Below are 17,443 nucleotides of genomic sequence, written 5' to 3'. Positions count from 1 at the left end.
GAGTGAAGATCGACCATCCTCCAGCATCAAGTGATTACACAGATCAGGGATGCTGATAAACTTCACGGCAAGATGGGCATGTTTTCAAGGTCAAGACTCAAGTGAACAGAACACCATGTTTCACCTCCAACCCACGGGACCATAGAAGTAGGTTGGTGAAGTGTGATAGATAGCCGCGGCACACCCCATGCCCATGCCCATGTGTGTGGGCGTGTCTTGTTTCAGACCATGTACCCCTCTTCACAACCCCAACACATTCATTGTACATAACATACCATCTGCGACAACTCCATCCGAGGTCTTTTCCACTGAAAAGACCGCATCGAGATGACAACCTTCTGGCCTCATGATCTCGCGTCTATGCTCAAAAGTAAGACTAGATGTATACAAACAGGGCTCAACTCATATTTCCCCCCTATATTGCTGAAAATTAATGGTCACGTATAGAAATCCTCAGTTTCAGTCATCTGCTTCCATATATTGTCACGAGGAACTAGGCATGTGCATTGGCTGTCATATTTTGACTGTCCACTCAGGTCCGGGTGCTGCGAAAATCGTTCCCAGTTGCAGGTCCATGGCGTTGTAGGTGTCGGCTTTCTCAAAGTCAAGTGGGATCCCGTCGAGCGGAAGTCCCTGGTTGAGTTCCCCTGAAGTCGGAGAAACTGCATCAGTGCGCTCGGTCGGTGCCGACGAAGAGGATGCGTCCTCGCTTAGTGGCGCAGGCTCTCCTGCCATAACCGATATCATGGTCGAAAGCTTGCCCTGCTCATCATTTTGGTCGAAGTTGAGTGCATCCAGAGCAGTTTGAATACACGGCCGTAATTTCGCAACGGGCTGTCTTGCTTCGTGTCGGTTTTCTTCGATGGACTTCAATACCATCAACTTTACCATTTCATAAGCGTCCCGGTATTTTCGCGCGGCCGGCAAACGTTCTGTAATGATGTAGAGCACAATGCTACAGGCGTTCATATCATTGCTGTTGTTGATGGTGAGAACCTCTTTCGGTGAGACCCATGCACAGTATATCAACGTCATGCCTGCAGAAAATACAGAGGATAGATCGATGGAAGAGAATCCGATGGGCATGACTTGGTGGAGCTTCTTGTATGTTCGACAAACGCCGCCACAGGCATCGGCGCATCTTCGAACCAACGTGGTCTGAGATTCCTCTAAGAGAACGAAAGGCTGCAATAGGAGATGTAAGGATTTGTAATAGCATAACATCTATACCATACGTCATCAGTAGTGTTCCGAAGATGATTCTTGCATCTCAACTGTGGAAGGATCCTCACAAAAGTATCGTAGCCAACACCGGTCGTCGTTTGGGTATAGGGTGAACTAGCATCCAATGGGATACGTGACTTCCATCCTTCGAGCTTTTCGAGGAAGCCTTCTACTTCTACATCGGTTGCTGTAGTGGACTGATCGACTCTGTATATGGACTGCTGAATATGGGACTCCATGACGCGGAGTTTACAGAGGTGTATGAATCCAGTCATTGTCGTGGATTGAGGTAATTTCCTGGATCCTGGTAGCTTAGACGCTTGGTACGTCGTTTGAAGTACTTCTAGTTCTTCGGTTGCTTCATCTATATCTAGAGGAAACTGACACATGCACTGTTAACCTTATTTCCCCAACTTGCGACGGAATATTGCTTACCTCTACATCGATATCTCGATCTGATATGGCAAATGGCCGGCCCATAGAAATAGACAGCTGGCGGTCTATGCAATAACAAGTCCAAAAGACTCTTTTCCGCATCTCATATTCAAGAAGCGACTTGAACTTGCGCGTTTTCCGGTGCAGACCTAGGTCAATGCACTGCCTCATAGCTAGCCCGATATATGTCCAGGCCCCTGGCCCTTCGGGTGACCTTAGACTATGGATTGAAAGTAGGAGCAGAAACTGAATGGAGCGTATGCCATGAAACCGGGGAATGTCGTTGAGGTTTTTCATCGCTGCGGCCAGGTGTTGCTCAGGGAAGAAGCCCCCAATTTCTCCAGCTGCCTTCAAGTACTGGCCTGCAATGGCATAGACCAGATGCAAAACACTTGTGCTGATCACAGTAAGTAATGTGGTTATGTGTTTGCGGAATTCAGAAACTTACAAGAATGCATCGGAGAGATTATCGCGCTCAGTATGGAGTAGGCGTATGAAGGATGTCTGCAGAACAGGCCAACGAGTGGCAAAGTGGCTCAGGTAGCAATCGAACAGCCTTTGAGCATTCCCAGCTGATATCTGAAGAAATTCCGGCGCATCATCCGAGGAAGCGGACGAAGTGGTTTCTGTATCTGGACTCAGCTGCTCCCAGGCCAACTGCTTCGGAGCGCCCGCTCTCTCCTCTCTAGCTCGAATAATGCTAGCAATAACTCTACTCATCGTAATGTGTGAGGAAGTACTGAAGAAAGCCCCAGGAGCTTCAATGGACAAGTCACCTAGAATATCCATCACTGTGCCAGTAGGAACCCTAGGCTGCTGGCTGAAACTTTGTGACATGATGTCGGATCGAGAGTCCGAGGGCGCAGGAGACGGTTTCCATTGTGTAACAGTGGGGGGTTCGACACACTCGACGGGGGTGAGCGCATTGGTCTGTCCATCATGTCCTGTGCGCCGTTTACGCTTCTTGCGTGTATCACTGATGCCCTCCCTTCTAATAATCAATTCGAGTTCAGCTACGCGGTCTTCCACAGCTTGGACCGACTTCTGTTGATAATCTCGGTGATCTCGGTGAATAGTCATGGACTTGGGCGGGAGATAGATGCAGTCGGCCCCAAAGTCTTGACCTGCAACTAAACTTTAGCGGCGACACCTAAATGTTCTTGTTTTGGGAGTTACTCTTCCATGTACATGGGAATGCCGGCATGAGATAGCCGTCGATGGACTGGAATGAATCTCATGCTTACAGTTCAAGCAGGGATGCATCCCATTGCATTTGTGCAGCAAGACTGTCAGTAGGCATTCTCAGGTAGTCCAATACTGATGGACTTATCTGTTTTCTCCTCTTGCACCTATTGAGCTTATTTTAGGGTGCGCGGTCCAGGGAGTAATGATAGTAAGTTTAAGAGGACTAACCGTTGACAAGCGACAGCAACTCGGGGCCTTTTCATTGGTCGTGGAGCTGCCTCCTTCTCCTTGAGGAGGGATATACAACCACCTCGTCGATCACAGGACTACCCATATCTTCCGGTAATAGCACTTGGCTTACCTACCACATACTCAAGTCAACAGGTACAGGTGGGATGTGCAAAGAGACAACACAACCGACAGCTTGCGTCACGATGTGAGCGAGCCTCGGAGTGCATTGCGCCGCTGGGGTGGCCGGGAGACAGCGGCAATTATGATAAGTCGTCCATTTTTCTGGGAATACTGCCTGCCACCCTCTTGTCCCCGAGCGACATTTCCGGTATTCTAAATCCGAAAAGAGGACCCTCAACCTCCCGAGTAGTTCACGTTGATAAGACCCTGTGAGATAGTGGATGCCACTGCGGGGGTATTCAAGGGAGCTTGGAGAGTCCCGCTCGCACATCCCCGCCCGAAGCCGGGGTAGATGCGTTGTAAAGGTCGGCTGTCCAGGATGAGCTTATCAACTTGGCACGATCGTTGGCCAGCTCGTGTCCGGATCGTAGACACGATTGTTGCTAAAGATGTAAGTGCGGAAGAGTGTGCATAAGTAGCGCAAGTGCATCTGCAGTTTGTGCGTTAGCCTAGAACTGGGCAGGCAAGCACTCTCCATATCCATATTCGTTAATACTCCGCAGAAGGCAACCACGCACCATCTTGAGATGCCATGTAGGGGGCCTGAGTTTTACCAGCCAGGTTTTGAAGAAAATTATGAACTACGAAGCACTTTACTACAAGTGAAAGGCAAGTTGTCAGAGACAGGTCCGCCGAATTTGGATCTAGATCTGGATTACAGATTTCGTCATCAAGATCTTGTTAGCATTCACCCCACATTACACTGTCGTAACCAAAATCATCCAACGCGAATTTAACGAGTAGTATCTTAAACTCTACCTATTATCTTAGCAAGGACCGACTGCTTTCCAACCAGTGCGAAATACACAATTAATCAAGCCGAATAGCATTCTTACTTAGCCATATCGTCACAACTCACCTACCCGAGTCCCCCAACACAAGCCCTTAGTTATCGTAGCAGATCTTCATCGTGCAAGGGAACGGGAAGTATGCGCCCCTATCCTCTCTCACTGAACGGTGTTAGTACAGATTCAACAACCAGAAGAACGCGTACTGGAAAACTTACTGTAGACGTAGAACCCTCCTGGACGCGGTACCTTCTTGAGTTCACCCTGAGGTCCGGGGGCCCGACGGACATTCCGGAGCTTGAACACGGCGCGGAACATCTCGGTGAGCGCCGCCTGGGCCGCGTTACGTCCGAGGCAGGCGTGCGGTCCCAGCCCGAAGTGGATGTAAGCATCCAGCGGCCGGCGGGGGTTCACCTCTTCGGGGTTCGGGAAATGGTTCACGTCCTTGGCTGCCCCAACCTGCGAAAAAGAAACGCTCCCAGTCAGCGGCCGAAAAGCAACACGGACTTGGGGAATCAGGCGAAGAAGTGGAAGTACTTACAAATGATACGAACACCCGGTCGCCAGACTTGACGTCAACGTCGCGGCCGTCGTCTTCGTGAATGACGTCGTCGGAAGCGGCCTGCCGGTAGGATCCGAAAGTTCCCGCCAGACGAATGCCCTCCATGCAGTATCCGAGCAGCAGCGCGTCAGTCTCGGCGGATGCAGGCGAGTTGGCGATGCGGTGCAACTCTGGAACATGCTTCACACTCTCCGGTCCGAGGAAGAAGTCAACTGCTTGGGCGAACTACAAGTTGTGTCAGTCAGACAATATTTTCGCACGCAAACAATGTCGGCACAGTGGACTTATTAGCAACTACTCACCACCTCGGCGATGTTGGGCACACTGGCTCCCGCAGTAGGCAGCAGATGGCTCCAGGCGATGTCGCTGACACTGAGTCCGGACTTGTGCAGGCCCTTGATCAGGTTTACGCCATAAGCCCCTAGGGGGTCGTTCTTGTCAGGCTTTCCGGCAAAGAAGCCGCGGAGGCCGAGACCGGTGACCAGCTTGACGTTTGATTCAATGAGTTTGCCGAGTTGCGTGGCCACACCCTTTGCCGCTTGTCGGAGCGGGAAGGACTTCACGGGATCAATGTCGAAAAACTAGGGAGTCATGAGTCAGTCATTCCTGCAATAGGGGTGATATAGGTCTGTTCGTTTTTCTGGTGACTTACGATATAGACGAAGATGATGGCGAGTACCATGTAGAGCTCATGCTCCGAGTAGATACCCTTGGGGTTATCCTTCGTCTTGAGCGGAAGGTTGAACATTCCTTTCATTCCCAGTTAGCACATGCATGGAGAAGACCCTGGACGAAACTTACGAGACGCGAAGTGCACAGGGCCGATATTTCCAACATCACGAATGATGTCGACGAAGTTTTTTCCGGCCAGCTTGTAGCTTTTCTCCTTGATCAGTTTGTCGGTGATCTGGGCGTAGAAGGCCTTGATGTTAGTCTGCCAGTTGTCCTTGTACATCTGCTCGTGCATGCATCTACGCTGGCCGGCATGGAATGCCGTATCACCCGACAACATGAAGCGGCTGCCACCATCGCCCATCAAGACCGACAGGCCCTCGTTCCAGGTGACCTTGTACACCTCCTGGTTCTTAAGAGCTTGGGCGGCTCCGCCGTACGTGGTGATGCTGACCCGCGGTGGAATGAACGAGGGTCGTTCGAAACTGAAGTCGTTGACGCGGCCCAGGTTGGTCAGGATCTTCTTGGTCTCGCTCGGGACACACCTTGGTTGGGTAGGTTAGCTCGGTGTTGAGTATCCAAGTGGATTTTGTATTACTCACATGGGGTAGTGGGCGTAGACGGAATCGCCCTTGAAGTGGTTGGGGAAAGCTCGGATGAAGAGCTTGTAGAACACACAGCCCTGGTTCATGTTGAGATCGTATGCGACCTCATTGTAGCCCCAACTCGTCAGGTAGCGCGGGTGGTAGTCGGTCGTATAGAAGCGATCACCGCGCGTAAGACAGACTGCGTCCGAAAGGATGACACGCGAGATGGTGTATGTTGGCTAACAACAGTTTAGATGAAACTCAGCCAATGGGGGGTTCAAACAGACCGTTATCAACTTACAGCGATACCGACACCGGGGACCATAGGCTCCTTAGCTTCTTCCGCCACAAGACCCGGGTACAGCTCCACGAAGTCGGGATGTTCATAGAGATGGCGGAGAGAGTTCGCTATATCGGGGTCAGAGTTGATCTCCTCGAACTTCTCGTACGGCTTGAGACCGAAGTGCTTGCGGAACTCGTTGAGCCCTGCGACGTTCCACTTGCGGCCCTGGAGGATACCGAGGATCTCAACAGGCTTCATGGACTGGGGCACGTTCCTGCCCCCGAACGCACCGGCGCAGTCTTCAATGGCTGAGGCGATGCAGTCCACTAGTTCATCATCGTTGAAAAAACCATTGGCACCTCGCTTGAAGCCTCCGAACGTGCGCTCAGATGGCTCATCCGCTGTATTGAGTCAGCACCTCGGGTTTGACCGAGTAGCATGCGAGTTGGGAGTTAAGCTTACGAATGCTCTTCTCGAACTTCATGAACCCCATCATCATGTCGTGCGTGGTCAGGTTAAATGGGTCCTTGCCGAACAGCTCCTGTAGAAGTCCTGAACCCACTTGTCGTCCTTGTCCGATATGCACTGTCCGCCAGATGTTAGCTCTATCTCATTTGCAATTATCCGTCCTCCGCAAGAGGTTCTTAGAGGACATCGAGACCATGTCAATCTAGAGGCCGTTATCTGAGGTCACCTACAGAATGCCACCTACGAGGTTGTCAGTTGAGTCCAGGAACAAGTCGGGGGGTTGCATCTTTTCTTACCGGTAGGCGAGGTTGAACTCTGCAGATACCATACTTCCAGTTCCTCGTTCGGCTCCGGCGAAAGTGCCGGCATTCTTACCCATCTCGGCACGGGGATCGAGAGTCCATGTCGTGTTGCTCCCTGTAGTCGTTCAATCAGCTGACTGGGATCTTGGATATTATGAATGAGGAATTGGACGATTAGTACTTACGGTTAAGATTGACAATGTTTCGGACATAGTCGACCAGAGTCTGGTAGCCAAGGGTTAGTCATCGCTAACACAAGCCGAAATAAGATCTCCGATTTGACGGTATATTGGGATACATCCGTTCGTACCGGACATTACTTACAATGTTCTGTTTGACCATGATTAGCTTTCCGGTCACTCTGCTTAAGTCCAGTACGGAGAATGACTACTTACTATGTACAACCCGGCTGTTACCAACCGCGCCGTCTGGAAGAGATCATTGTCATACTTCTTCCAAGCCGCAGCGGCCTTCGTCTCGTCAAGGTCCGCCGTGGGCTTGGTGAACCGCCCATTCTCGTTGATGGCCGCTAGGTTCTCGGCCACATAGTTGTGAAACTGGCGAACGTCAGCATCGCCTTTCCTTTGCTTTAACATAGTGGCAGGCAAGAGCCAGTGAGGCATACTCTGTTGAACATGATCAAGATGACGGAAACACCGGGGAACATGCCGACCAGACGCTTATCGGCGTACGAGTCGGGTTTCATCATGCCGTCCTTGAAGGTGCGGATCGAGTCTTGCATGGTCTGGTTGCTGCCATACAGAGGCGACAGATCGAGGTAGGAGGATGTCTTGGTCTTCGAGATGTCGGTGAAATCGGTCCCTGGCGGTGTACAGTTGTGTTAGCCTCTAAATGCTAGCCATACATGTGCTGTTGCGCCTTTGGCTGGCCCGCGTGTGGTATTTCCTTACAGAAAAGATCCTACGTTTCAGTTAGTATCCCTGCTCCCTAGTCTTATTGCTCACAACTGCGAACTTGCTTACGTGGATGATGATAGTAGCCCAGTACCACAAGACGCTTGAGACGTTGTTGGGGTGTTTACGATACTGTTTGCGGCACATGATGGAATCGAAAATCAACTCAGGGTCAGGCATAGCACCCAATGTGTTGACCCCTGGACGGCATCTGTCATAGTCGGAACGATGTTAGCACTCCGCATACTTCATCATGGGAAAGAGAGCCAGAGCTTCGCAGCGCTTAGGGTTGTTTTGACGTACGATCTTGCGTATGTTGAACCCGCAGCTCCAAGCATAGGATTCATCGGGCTGTTCCACGAGCCATCTGCCATCCGGTACTGGTGTTTCTCTCCAATATGGAGAAGTGGCGGGTGGTCGAGAGTGTTCCAAAGTTCATTGATGAACTGGTTTGTCAGTTCCTCTCGCAGTCGTGAGTTGTGGGGAAGACCGGCAACCAGCTGGATCGTCCTCTCCATTATCATGGTCTTGTCGTCGATGATGGGACCCTTCAGTTTGCCCTTCACGATGTCTATGACCGTCCTCAGATCTGCGGTGGAAATACATGGCTCATGTTAGTAAGCGGGCCTCCTGCTGGTGTGGGTGGTATTAGGGGCAGCAGAAGAGTCGGCGACCTACCTCTCCTCGTGAGAGCCTTCAAGTCCTTCTTGAGACCCGGTCGCTTCTTGCCCTCGGTATACGTCCCATCCCCATTCTGAATCGGCAATGGGCGCCGCGAAGCGTTGATCAACTGCCCAGACTGTGCGAAAGAAAAAGTCGACGCCGGCGCGAGTCGGCTTTGGTAGCGGTGGTGCATTCTCCTTCTTCATGGGTCCGGACGTGCTGCCTGACGACTTGCCGACGCCAACAGTGCTCTCAGAGTTCATGCGCTCCTCGAAGTGACCATTGGAGCCATTACTCCCCTTGGTGCCGTTGGTGCCACTGGCCCCATTGGCCTCGTAGGATTTCAGTTCTGCAGCCATGGTTTAGCTCGTCTATTCGGTGCTGAAAGATGAAATCTGGCTGAAAACTCCAAATCTGTGTCAAAATGTCACAACCGCCCTCTGGGCATCTACGATATAAGTCACAGCGATGGATATGTTCCACCCAATCTCGGCGCGCCACCCAATTTTTTCTTTGGACAGCAGGGAGGAGGTTCGGAATAGTATCCCAGCAGGCCCTCATCTATGTCCATCACTCTCCCAGGTTACCCCCAACATTGAAGGAGCTGCTAGTCTATGTCACAGCAGAGGCCATTTGATCGTCCAATTGCATTCCGGCGGTGACTTTCCGGCCTTGCTCTGTGAGACCACACGACGTATATGGCAATCCCTGAGCGGGGTAGGTGCAACACCGGCAGTGACGATAGGGATCGTCTGCTTCAATACAAACACTGGCCATGGCGGGTGGGCTCGATGCCAAGACAGCTGCAAAAGCAAAGTTTCTTGGGCCGCATCACATGTCTGAGAAGTTTGCATCCTCATTTGTCGTTGCTTGTTCGAGCAGAAGATATGCAAATCTATCTCGATTCGGATACAAGGCGTGGTTTCATTGCTGCTGAACATCCCAACGATCGACCAGTCAGGGTCGACGTGGACGGCGTCCCCACTCGGCGATTATCGTGAAGTTGTGAGATGATGCAGCAGCAAAACCATCGGCAGTGGGTCACACGGTCTAAGACATGATTATTGCGGTGACAAAGAACGGGCGGCTGGGACGCACGAGAGCTAATAAAGCCACCACTATTGACCCCTAATGCAGCCCTGATACGCCAGCCACCAATTGGCATTGGCAAATCATAACCCAGTCAGCCATCTTTCGGCTTGCGAGCGGCCCGCGAATTAGACTTGCAGGCTGAAGGGAGGATGAGAAGTATTTGTACTTCTTTCTAGTCTGCATCACTGGAGCAGCGGGAGGAATGTCGGGTTACGACACTCTGCGTTTCACGATTATGATTCTTTTCATCGTATACTCCATGTCGGGCTCTGAGGTTTGACGATACTGTATCTTACTAAGATATGAAATCCCCTTGAGGATCCAAAAGGGCAGTTCGCGTTGTGCCTGTAGCTCGCGAAGTTGACAAGATTCCCGGCTCGTCACGGGTAACCGCATATACCGCGGCGGCACGGCCAATATCCAAGATACTAAAGTTGTGATTAACTCGATGGCTGCCGTTATAATACTAGCCTGTCCCGGTGGCTTTTGATAGCCTTGAGGATGGTGTATGTCGATCTTGAATCCACAGAATTCCGAGACATGGCAGCCCGCGTCGGATCTTACCTTGGACGACGTTCATGCAGTAGGTACTGCAGAGAGACTATCCCAGTGGCCGACAGCCTCCATCGCATCTGAGTGGTGACTGTATGTCCGAAGAACACCAACCCAGATCTGCTGTGTGACGGCACGACAGAGATACATACTTCTTCAACTGCATTTCCCACTGGGTGCCGCTCAATAGACTGTATATTACTATCACAGCGCACATCGTGTTGGGTCGCACAAGATACCTCATCCGACTTACACCAGGGTAAGCAAGGGGTGTGAAGACTGGGACTGCATCCTTTTCGCCATGATGGATAAGTCGCATCTTGCCCCGAACGCTCGAACTGGGCGGCCTCGTTCGCATACCGGTTCCAGCTCACAGGACTCGACGTTCCAGCCCACGATGAATCCTAACACAGAAGCTCGCCGGACTCCTCGTAAACTGGTGCTCTGCTTCGACGGAACCGGCAACAAGTTCCATGGAGACGATAGCGACTCCAACATCCTGAAGATTTTCAGGTGCCTTGATCGCACAGCGGGAGACCAATATCATTACTATCAACCAGGGTAACTATCCCCCAAGTAAAATGAACAGTATCAATCTTACTATAGGGGTGCTAATATTGATGATAGCGTATGTATATGTTCTATTTTGCCGTAGAAGCTTGACCATGCCAGGAGCTCATATAACTCCTTGCAGATTGGCACGTATGTCGTGTCCAGCTCTCTCACGCATACGAGCACGGCCGCCCGCATCCGGTCCTGGTACCTCAAGATGAAGGACTCGGCCGTGGGCAGCTCCTTCGACCAGCACGTCGTGGGCGGCTACCGGTTCCTGATGCGCTTCTACAGCCCCGGGGACGAGATCTACTTCTTCGGGTTCTCGCGGGGCGCCTACGTCGCACGCTTCCTGGCCGAGATGCTCGACTACGTGGGCCTGCTGTCGCACGGCAACGAGGAGATGGTCGTGTTCGCGTGGAAGGCCTTCTCGCGCTGGCAGGCGCGCCGCACCGACAACTCGGACGAGGGCGTCGCCAAGAAGCGCGAGATGTACCGCTTCATGAAGGGGTTTCGCGAGACCTTCAGCCGGCCTGTTAAGCGCATCCGGTTCCTGGGTCTCTTCGATACCGTCAACTCGGTGCCCCGCTTCGAGGCGGCCTGGATGCAGCGCTCCAAGTTCCCCTTATACAGCTAAGACTAACGCGAAGGTAAGCAAGCCATTCCTAAGTTCAGTAGACGCTGGACTCGCTGACTAAGGTACCGGATATTGTTAGGTGATCCGCCATTGTGTCAGCATCGACGAGAGGCGAGCCAAGTTCCGCCAGGATCTGATATACCAAGGGGCCGCCGAAAAGGACAAGAAACACAAGCGCCATCATTACCGTCCTCAGTTCAACGGGTCGCGTAGCAAGAACACTAATGGCGCCGCTGCGGCCCCGAACGAAAGATACCGCAGCAGGAGATCAGCCGTGTCGCAGCCGTCGCAGCAACCACCACGGAACGCCGCGGCCGAGGATCGAGGGCGTAGGGAAACGCTGAAGCTACCGGATGCCGAAAAGGCCTACCGGCCTCACTCGAGGTCTAGGTCCAGGACCCCAAGAGGCTCCGCGGAGGGCGCTTCTATGTCCCACGTCGACTTTGAGTACGAGTCGGACTCCGAAATCGATTGCCAGGATATTGACGAGATCTGGTGTGTTCCATGTGTCCTATGCATCAATTGTACTTCTTGTTAACGTCTCGTTAGGTTCGCTGGTGGCCATGGTGATATTGGTGGCGTATGTGACCCCTTTGGGCGATGACTCCTAAGTCGTGATTGTCGCTAAATTGAGTTTTCTAGGGTTGGGAATGTATACCCGGCACTAAACAGGCGAGCCACGTACCCCTGGCTTACATGATCAGAGAAGCGCAGAAGGCTGGTATGCAATCTTTTCTTTCACAAACAGAACATAACTGTTATTGCTTCTACGCTTACTTTATCATCGCTCTTCTTTGGTTTTTTGTACTTTTCTGACATGACCAGGCCTCCAATTCGACCCCGAGAAGCTCGTCGAGTTGGACTGCACCCCATCTCGTGACGACGAGTACCTCAACAGCCCCCCGCAGACTTCTGGTGGCCAAAATGGCGGCGGCAACGGGGCGGTCCCGGACATCCACATCGACGCCGCGAGCCCGAGCCCGGAGACGGCCGAGGATGAGGAAAAGAGGAACATGGATGCTACCGACTGGAGCCACTTCAGCCAGTCCAATGTCGACAACGATAATGAGAAGCAGGACCGACAACACCAACCATTCCACGAAATGATGCACCGGGCTCACGTCTCGCTCATTCACGACTCCTTGGAGCTCAACTCCGGGTTGGGTCACATGCAAGTCTTTAGTTGGAAGATTGTGAGTCTTCTTCAACAGCCCCCTTCCCCCTATCTGGAATTGCCAAAGTGGATGTGGTAGACAAAGCCGCTAACCTACTACCTACTTATAGATGGAGTACATGCCGTTCCGCCGAATGGACCTGCAGTCCGACGGGTCTTGGAAGCCCATCCGCTGGCCCCTGCCCTGCGGCGAGGTGCGGGACATCCCACATACCGCCCGGGTTCATGGCTCGGTCATCCGGCGTATGAAGCTGGATCCCGACTACCGACCGGGCAACTTGATCGTTGGGGGCGGTGGGCGCGGGATGCGCCGCGCGCCCGAAGACTACGGCATGGGCGAGTGGGAGTGTGTGGCGGAGGAGGGCGACCCCGTCGGCGAGGTCTGGGTCAAGAAGACGCCAGCACCGTCGGACATGTGAGATTGTGTAGTTTATTGATTGGGAAATTGGCGGTCCGTCTAGGGGCGAACGATTGGTCTACGTCTGTTCTTGATCTCCTTCATATCATCATGCATTATTTTTAATAACGAAAGAAAATGCGAGATATGCAGTATCCATGTCGATGACTATTGGCGGTGACACACGTTTGCTAGGGTTACTTGTACCTACGGGTAGTGAAAGAACGCGGACGCAGGTAACCTACATGAGCTACCTCGGAATTGTTTCAGCTGCGAATATTGCGCTACTTTTCTTCGGAGACTGGTAACGTCACATCCGAGACAATATGGTAAAAGCGGCTGTCGACTCCTTGTCTGTATGCATCGCGCTGAGTATGCAGTGATACCCCTCCTGGCTGTCATGACCCATGGTATGCAGCAACACGTCACCTGGTCTGCGGCAGCCACTTGTGAGACATAACATGTATGTGAGACATTGGTGAGATAGTGATCAGTATACCTATAGGAACTCTTGGATCTGCGCAACTGAGCGCCTGCAGGACATGTTCCATCATCATGAAGAGAGGAGTACCCAATTGCCTTCGCCGCTCCTTCTCGTGTCCCACAATCGTCTTTTGCATTTTCACCCTATCAGAAAATAGCGATGGCGCCGGGAGGACTCGCCGCCCCGCCGGTGATGTTCAGTGGCGCACTGGTGAGGAAGAAGGTCCAGCGCCCGAGCTCGCTGCACGCGCCGCCGAGCCCCTCGAGGTCCCAGAGCTCGCCCAGCGGGGTGCCCCACCAGACCAGAAGCCAATCGTGCAGGAGCAGCGAGGGGTAGCCGTTGTCGGGCGGCACGGGCAGCGCCTCAACCGCGACGTTGTCCGCGACGACGGCGGCGAAGTGGCGGTCGTACAGCCAGCGGAGTGTCGCCTCGCGCGGGGCCAGGCCGATGGAGCGGAAGTTGGCCTGCGTCCCCGCCTGGCGCTCCGGGTCCGAGGCCGCGTTGTGGCGCTGGATATAGCCGGTACGCACCAGCAGGATGTCGCCCTGCTTGGTCTGGGTCCCGTGCTGGTCGGCCAGGGCGGCTTCCAGTTCGTCGACGGTGATCTCGTAGCTGCCCCAGGGGTCGGGTGCATCCTGGCCGATTTTCGCCCAGTATCGCACCTGCGACAAACGATCATCAGATTCTGACATCGCAGTAAAGGAGATAAGATCTATGCAAGGTATCTCCATGGCATTTACAACTCACCATGTCGATGAGGACGCCACGTCCTACAATGCCACCTCGGTCACAGAAGTCTGCACACATGTTAGCCACCGCGGGGGAGAGAGTAGATGACATATGAGCGATCTACTGTGGATGCCCCTTTTCTTAGAATCTCTAGCTTCTTCATAGGTTAAGCCATTGTAGAACAGATGTTGCCCTGAGGCTGACCACTATTGGCATTCGTCAGCACGTGAAATCGAATTGGGTTTTGCAATTAAGTGGGAAGGGAGAGCTTTACATGTCGAAGACTATCCCACTGCGAGCAAGCCTGAGTGTTGATCGAGATCTCGTCATCGAAAGCATAACTCTTCTGTTCAGTCTGGGACATGTCCAGTAGCCGGTGATCCACTATATTGCTCTCTATCAGAACTCGTTCAGGTACAAGAGTATAACTGTCAGTCAGAGGGGCATGTCTTGGTAATAGGGTAAGTATGACTAGTAGAAAGCCCCTAGAGGCCCCTAATCTCGGACACCAGCTAACTAAGCAGTTCCCATGTGCTCTGATACAGGAAGCTGTCACTAGCAACATGATGCTTAACAATTGAACTTACATATCTTGCGCCCCCAAGTAGGAAATTTGAGGGAGTCGAGAGGCCAGTCGAGCTGCACATGCCTGCCAGTCTGGATCTCACTGCTGGCCTCTTTGACCACCTCGGGTGTCAGAAGGTTGATCGATCCAATTTCATCCTTGCGACAGTCTTTATCGTAAAAGCCCCAGAGGCACCCTTGTGGTGCGTTGGGAACCGATGGTAGGTCTTCAAACTTCGGAAATACGTAAGCCATAATATTCTAAGTCAGATCGCCTTCTTGAATATTGACACTAGGAGTCTCGGGAATGATTCTCGCAGGTGCGATACCGTCGTAGCCATACCTTCATCATATGTGTCGATGCCCAGCTTACTTCTAATACTCTGTGATGTGTGCACGCCTGCACTGCTGCGGAGTTGAGTAGTGATGTGATGGACTGCGGGGGATCAGATCATCATGGGGTATGGGGTATCTTGCATGACACCACTTTTGCATGTGTAATCATTCTTGGAGAATTAGGGGCCAGGTCGCCTAGCCCAGTGTAACATCATGGCCGGTTTCTGTAGTGATTATATATTTACAAGTCTATCGTCTTCTTATGGTCGCCTTCGATTTCCAGATACCTTGAACGCCAGGCAACTTTGTTGGTAAGCTCTCGAAGCGCGAGCAGAGCCAGCAACGCCGCAGAGCAAGGCAATAATTAGTACAGATGTTATACAAGTTTCCCCTAACCAATGCTACCCAACCATATAACCTGATTGGTCCCTTGCCTACTCTCCCATTGGCATCATGTGATGGGCGATTTGAAGGATCTTGAAGCCGTCCCGGAAGGTGAAGATGAAAACCTTATCAATATCTTGCAAGGCAAATGCGACTGCACACTCCCCGTCTTCGTTCAGCTCGCCCCTTCTGGCCCAGAAGTGCGCTTGGTACTCAAAACGCTTGAAAAGCTCCTTCAACTTCTCATCCTGAGGCTCGTAGCTGGGCTCTCGTTTGTTTGTGAAAGATGGCATGGTTCCCGAAGGGTCGACAACGACGGTGCCGGAAGAGGACTGCATGCTCTCGACGTACAAGTTAGCAGCAATCAGCACCGTCGATATCTGCTTGGTGTCCGGATCCTTCTCGACGATGACGAGCGTGTCGCTCTCCGGGACCAATTCCTTGCCGCAGTTGTCGTCGCCGAGTGGGTAACTGGGCAAGGGCCCAAACTCGCTGACCGTGTCGCTGGGAAAGGTCTTGATGACGTGCCGCTGCCGCTTAAACGTGAGTTCCCGCAGCGCGTCCTCGTTCCCGGCGGCGCGCGCGGCCCGGATGCGCTCCTTGAACTTGGTGTCCTCCTTCTGCATCTCCTCGAGCTCGGCCATCTCCTTGGACATCTGGCGGTACTCCCAGTAGACATAGCCGAAGTAGCCGGCAAAGGTGAGCGCGGACCCGATGGCCATGTCACGGAACCGGTGAAGCCATGGCTTTGGCGGCGGGTGCGTGTAAGGGTTCTGCGGTGGCGTGTAGTTGATCCTCGGAGCTGAGCCGGTGCGGAATTGACGGCGTGTGAAAGCGGCGGGTCTTGGTGCAGCAGCGCGGAAGGCTCGTACCGCCCTGAAAGGCGGCAGAGGCCGCAAGAGCATCCTCATGGCTCTTTTAGCACTAGGCGATCTGATCCAGTAGCAGCTCAGTGAAGCGTTGGTGGTTTTGACATCAAAAACTGTTCAGAATTCGTACTTTTAGGGAGTTTTCCTTGATGGAATGGTAGGTAGAATGAGAATGAGAGCCCGTGCACAACCTTCTGTTCGGTAGTACCCAAGATAAAATAGGTAGGCAGCTGCTGCTGCATTATCCTAGCAAGCAAGTACCTTGAAGCTCTTGGAATTTGCCTGGGCCGCTCGAGGTTAAATAAATACACCCACCCAGCTACAGTAGAACGATCAATCAATCCGCCACATGCACCCGATAATTGTGGCTCGAGTTCGAAGCAAGAACCTTATTCAGATCAATTGGCAATTACCGTACATTTCTTGTACTGGCGATTATCTACAACACAGGCGAAGATCCATCATGTCCGAGTGTGTTATTTCTGCATCAAGGTTACCAATTTGCTAACTGTCTAATTTACTTGCCCGCATCGATGAGAAGTCGTGATGAATAACTTCAATATTATGTCCAGCTGGGCTGGTGAGGAAAGCACCATAATAGCCCGGATGGTATTGCTCCCTGATACCTGGAGCTCCACTGCCAGATTGATCAATTGTCAGTATCAAATGGGAACTCGTACCTAGGTTAGCAAGATTTACGTACTTGTCTTTTCCTCCTGCAACAAGGCCAAGCTTATGGAACTCATCCACTTGTGAACAATCTATGTAAGGGTCAGCCATTTACAAGCCCAGAGTATAGAAGTTGCCTGGATGGTCCTACCGGTAGCCCGGAAACCGATATGCATGGGGTTTGTGGTTTCCTTGATCTCTGTGCCTTTCACGGCGGCAGATACCCAGAATTCTGGCTTCTGTGGGCTCTTGCCCAGGGCAGAGACCAAGGGTGCGACTCGGAAATGTTCTTTGATGCCTAGCGGTGCCAGAGAAGCGTGAAGAAACTTGATCTCGTCCTCGAACACTTCGCTAGAGCAGAAGATGCCCACGTGATCAAAAGTGACCGCGGAGGAAGCTGAGGATGCCATGATGGATCGTGATGGTTGGTCTGTTGGTACGATGGGGTTCACGGGTAGGCCAGAAGAGAAGTGAGATTATTGAACAAGAACACCGAATTAACACCTATTC

General features: G+C 52.3%; 6 protein-coding genes across 6 annotated transcripts; 1 reads left to right on the top strand and 5 right to left on the bottom strand.

Moving 5' to 3' along the window:
* Positions 1 to 513: 513 nt before the first annotated feature.
* Positions 514 to 2,863, bottom strand: PG994_003772 (fungal-specific transcription factor domain-containing protein; the record flags this gene model as incomplete). Its single annotated transcript, XM_066855181.1, has 5 exons — positions 514 to 1,185; positions 1,236 to 1,604; positions 1,660 to 2,056; positions 2,108 to 2,783; positions 2,848 to 2,863. 5 exons carry the CDS (start codon positions 2,861 to 2,863, stop codon positions 514 to 516), a joined length of 2,130 nt encoding a protein of 709 aa, XP_066719459.1.
* A 1,277-nt stretch (positions 2,864 to 4,140) lies between these two features.
* PG994_003771 (uncharacterized protein) lies at positions 4,141 to 8,853 on the bottom strand (the record flags this gene model as incomplete). The annotated part of the gene is made up of 17 exons (XM_066855180.1): positions 4,141 to 4,205; positions 4,262 to 4,502; positions 4,585 to 4,830; positions 4,908 to 5,186; positions 5,258 to 5,355; positions 5,407 to 5,822; positions 5,880 to 6,103; positions 6,166 to 6,548; positions 6,610 to 6,752; positions 6,912 to 7,032; positions 7,103 to 7,142; positions 7,313 to 7,474; positions 7,543 to 7,739; positions 7,829 to 7,838; positions 7,883 to 8,042; positions 8,135 to 8,413; positions 8,510 to 8,853. 17 exons carry the CDS (start codon positions 8,851 to 8,853, stop codon positions 4,141 to 4,143), a joined length of 3,408 nt encoding a protein of 1,135 aa, XP_066719458.1.
* A 1,586-nt stretch (positions 8,854 to 10,439) lies between these two features.
* PG994_003770 (uncharacterized protein) lies at positions 10,440 to 12,920 on the top strand (the record flags this gene model as incomplete). Its single annotated transcript, XM_066855179.1, has 8 exons — positions 10,440 to 10,699; positions 10,745 to 10,766; positions 10,833 to 11,261; positions 11,407 to 11,822; positions 11,877 to 11,907; positions 11,970 to 12,048; positions 12,153 to 12,520; positions 12,612 to 12,920. 8 exons carry the CDS (start codon positions 10,440 to 10,442, stop codon positions 12,918 to 12,920), a joined length of 1,914 nt encoding a protein of 637 aa, XP_066719457.1.
* A 608-nt stretch (positions 12,921 to 13,528) lies between these two features.
* Positions 13,529 to 14,930, bottom strand: PG994_003769 (uncharacterized protein; the record flags this gene model as incomplete). Its single annotated transcript, XM_066855178.1, has 3 exons — positions 13,529 to 14,044; positions 14,130 to 14,179; positions 14,699 to 14,930. The coding sequence occupies 3 exons, from the start codon at positions 14,928 to 14,930 to the stop codon at positions 13,529 to 13,531; spliced, it is 798 nt and encodes a 265-aa protein (XP_066719456.1).
* A 515-nt stretch (positions 14,931 to 15,445) lies between these two features.
* On the bottom strand, positions 15,446 to 16,300 carry PG994_003768 (uncharacterized protein; the record flags this gene model as incomplete). Its single annotated transcript, XM_066855177.1, has 1 exon — positions 15,446 to 16,300. One exon carries the CDS (start codon positions 16,298 to 16,300, stop codon positions 15,446 to 15,448), a length of 855 nt encoding a protein of 284 aa, XP_066719455.1.
* A 725-nt stretch (positions 16,301 to 17,025) lies between these two features.
* On the bottom strand, positions 17,026 to 17,343 carry PG994_003767 (uncharacterized protein; the record flags this gene model as incomplete). Its single annotated transcript, XM_066855176.1, has 1 exon — positions 17,026 to 17,343. The coding sequence occupies one exon, from the start codon at positions 17,341 to 17,343 to the stop codon at positions 17,026 to 17,028; it is 318 nt and encodes a 105-aa protein (XP_066719454.1).
* Positions 17,344 to 17,443: the final 100 nt, after the last annotated feature.

This window comes from Apiospora phragmitis, assembly GCF_038363925.1.
Source record: "Apiospora phragmitis strain CBS 135458 chromosome Unknown utg000004l:1.0-3135199.0:1.0-3139288.0, whole genome shotgun sequence".
Taxonomy (NCBI): domain Eukaryota; kingdom Fungi; phylum Ascomycota; class Sordariomycetes; order Amphisphaeriales; family Apiosporaceae; genus Apiospora; species Apiospora phragmitis.
Note: the sequence above shows the minus strand (reverse complement) of the source record. Positions and strands in the feature narration are given on the sequence as shown.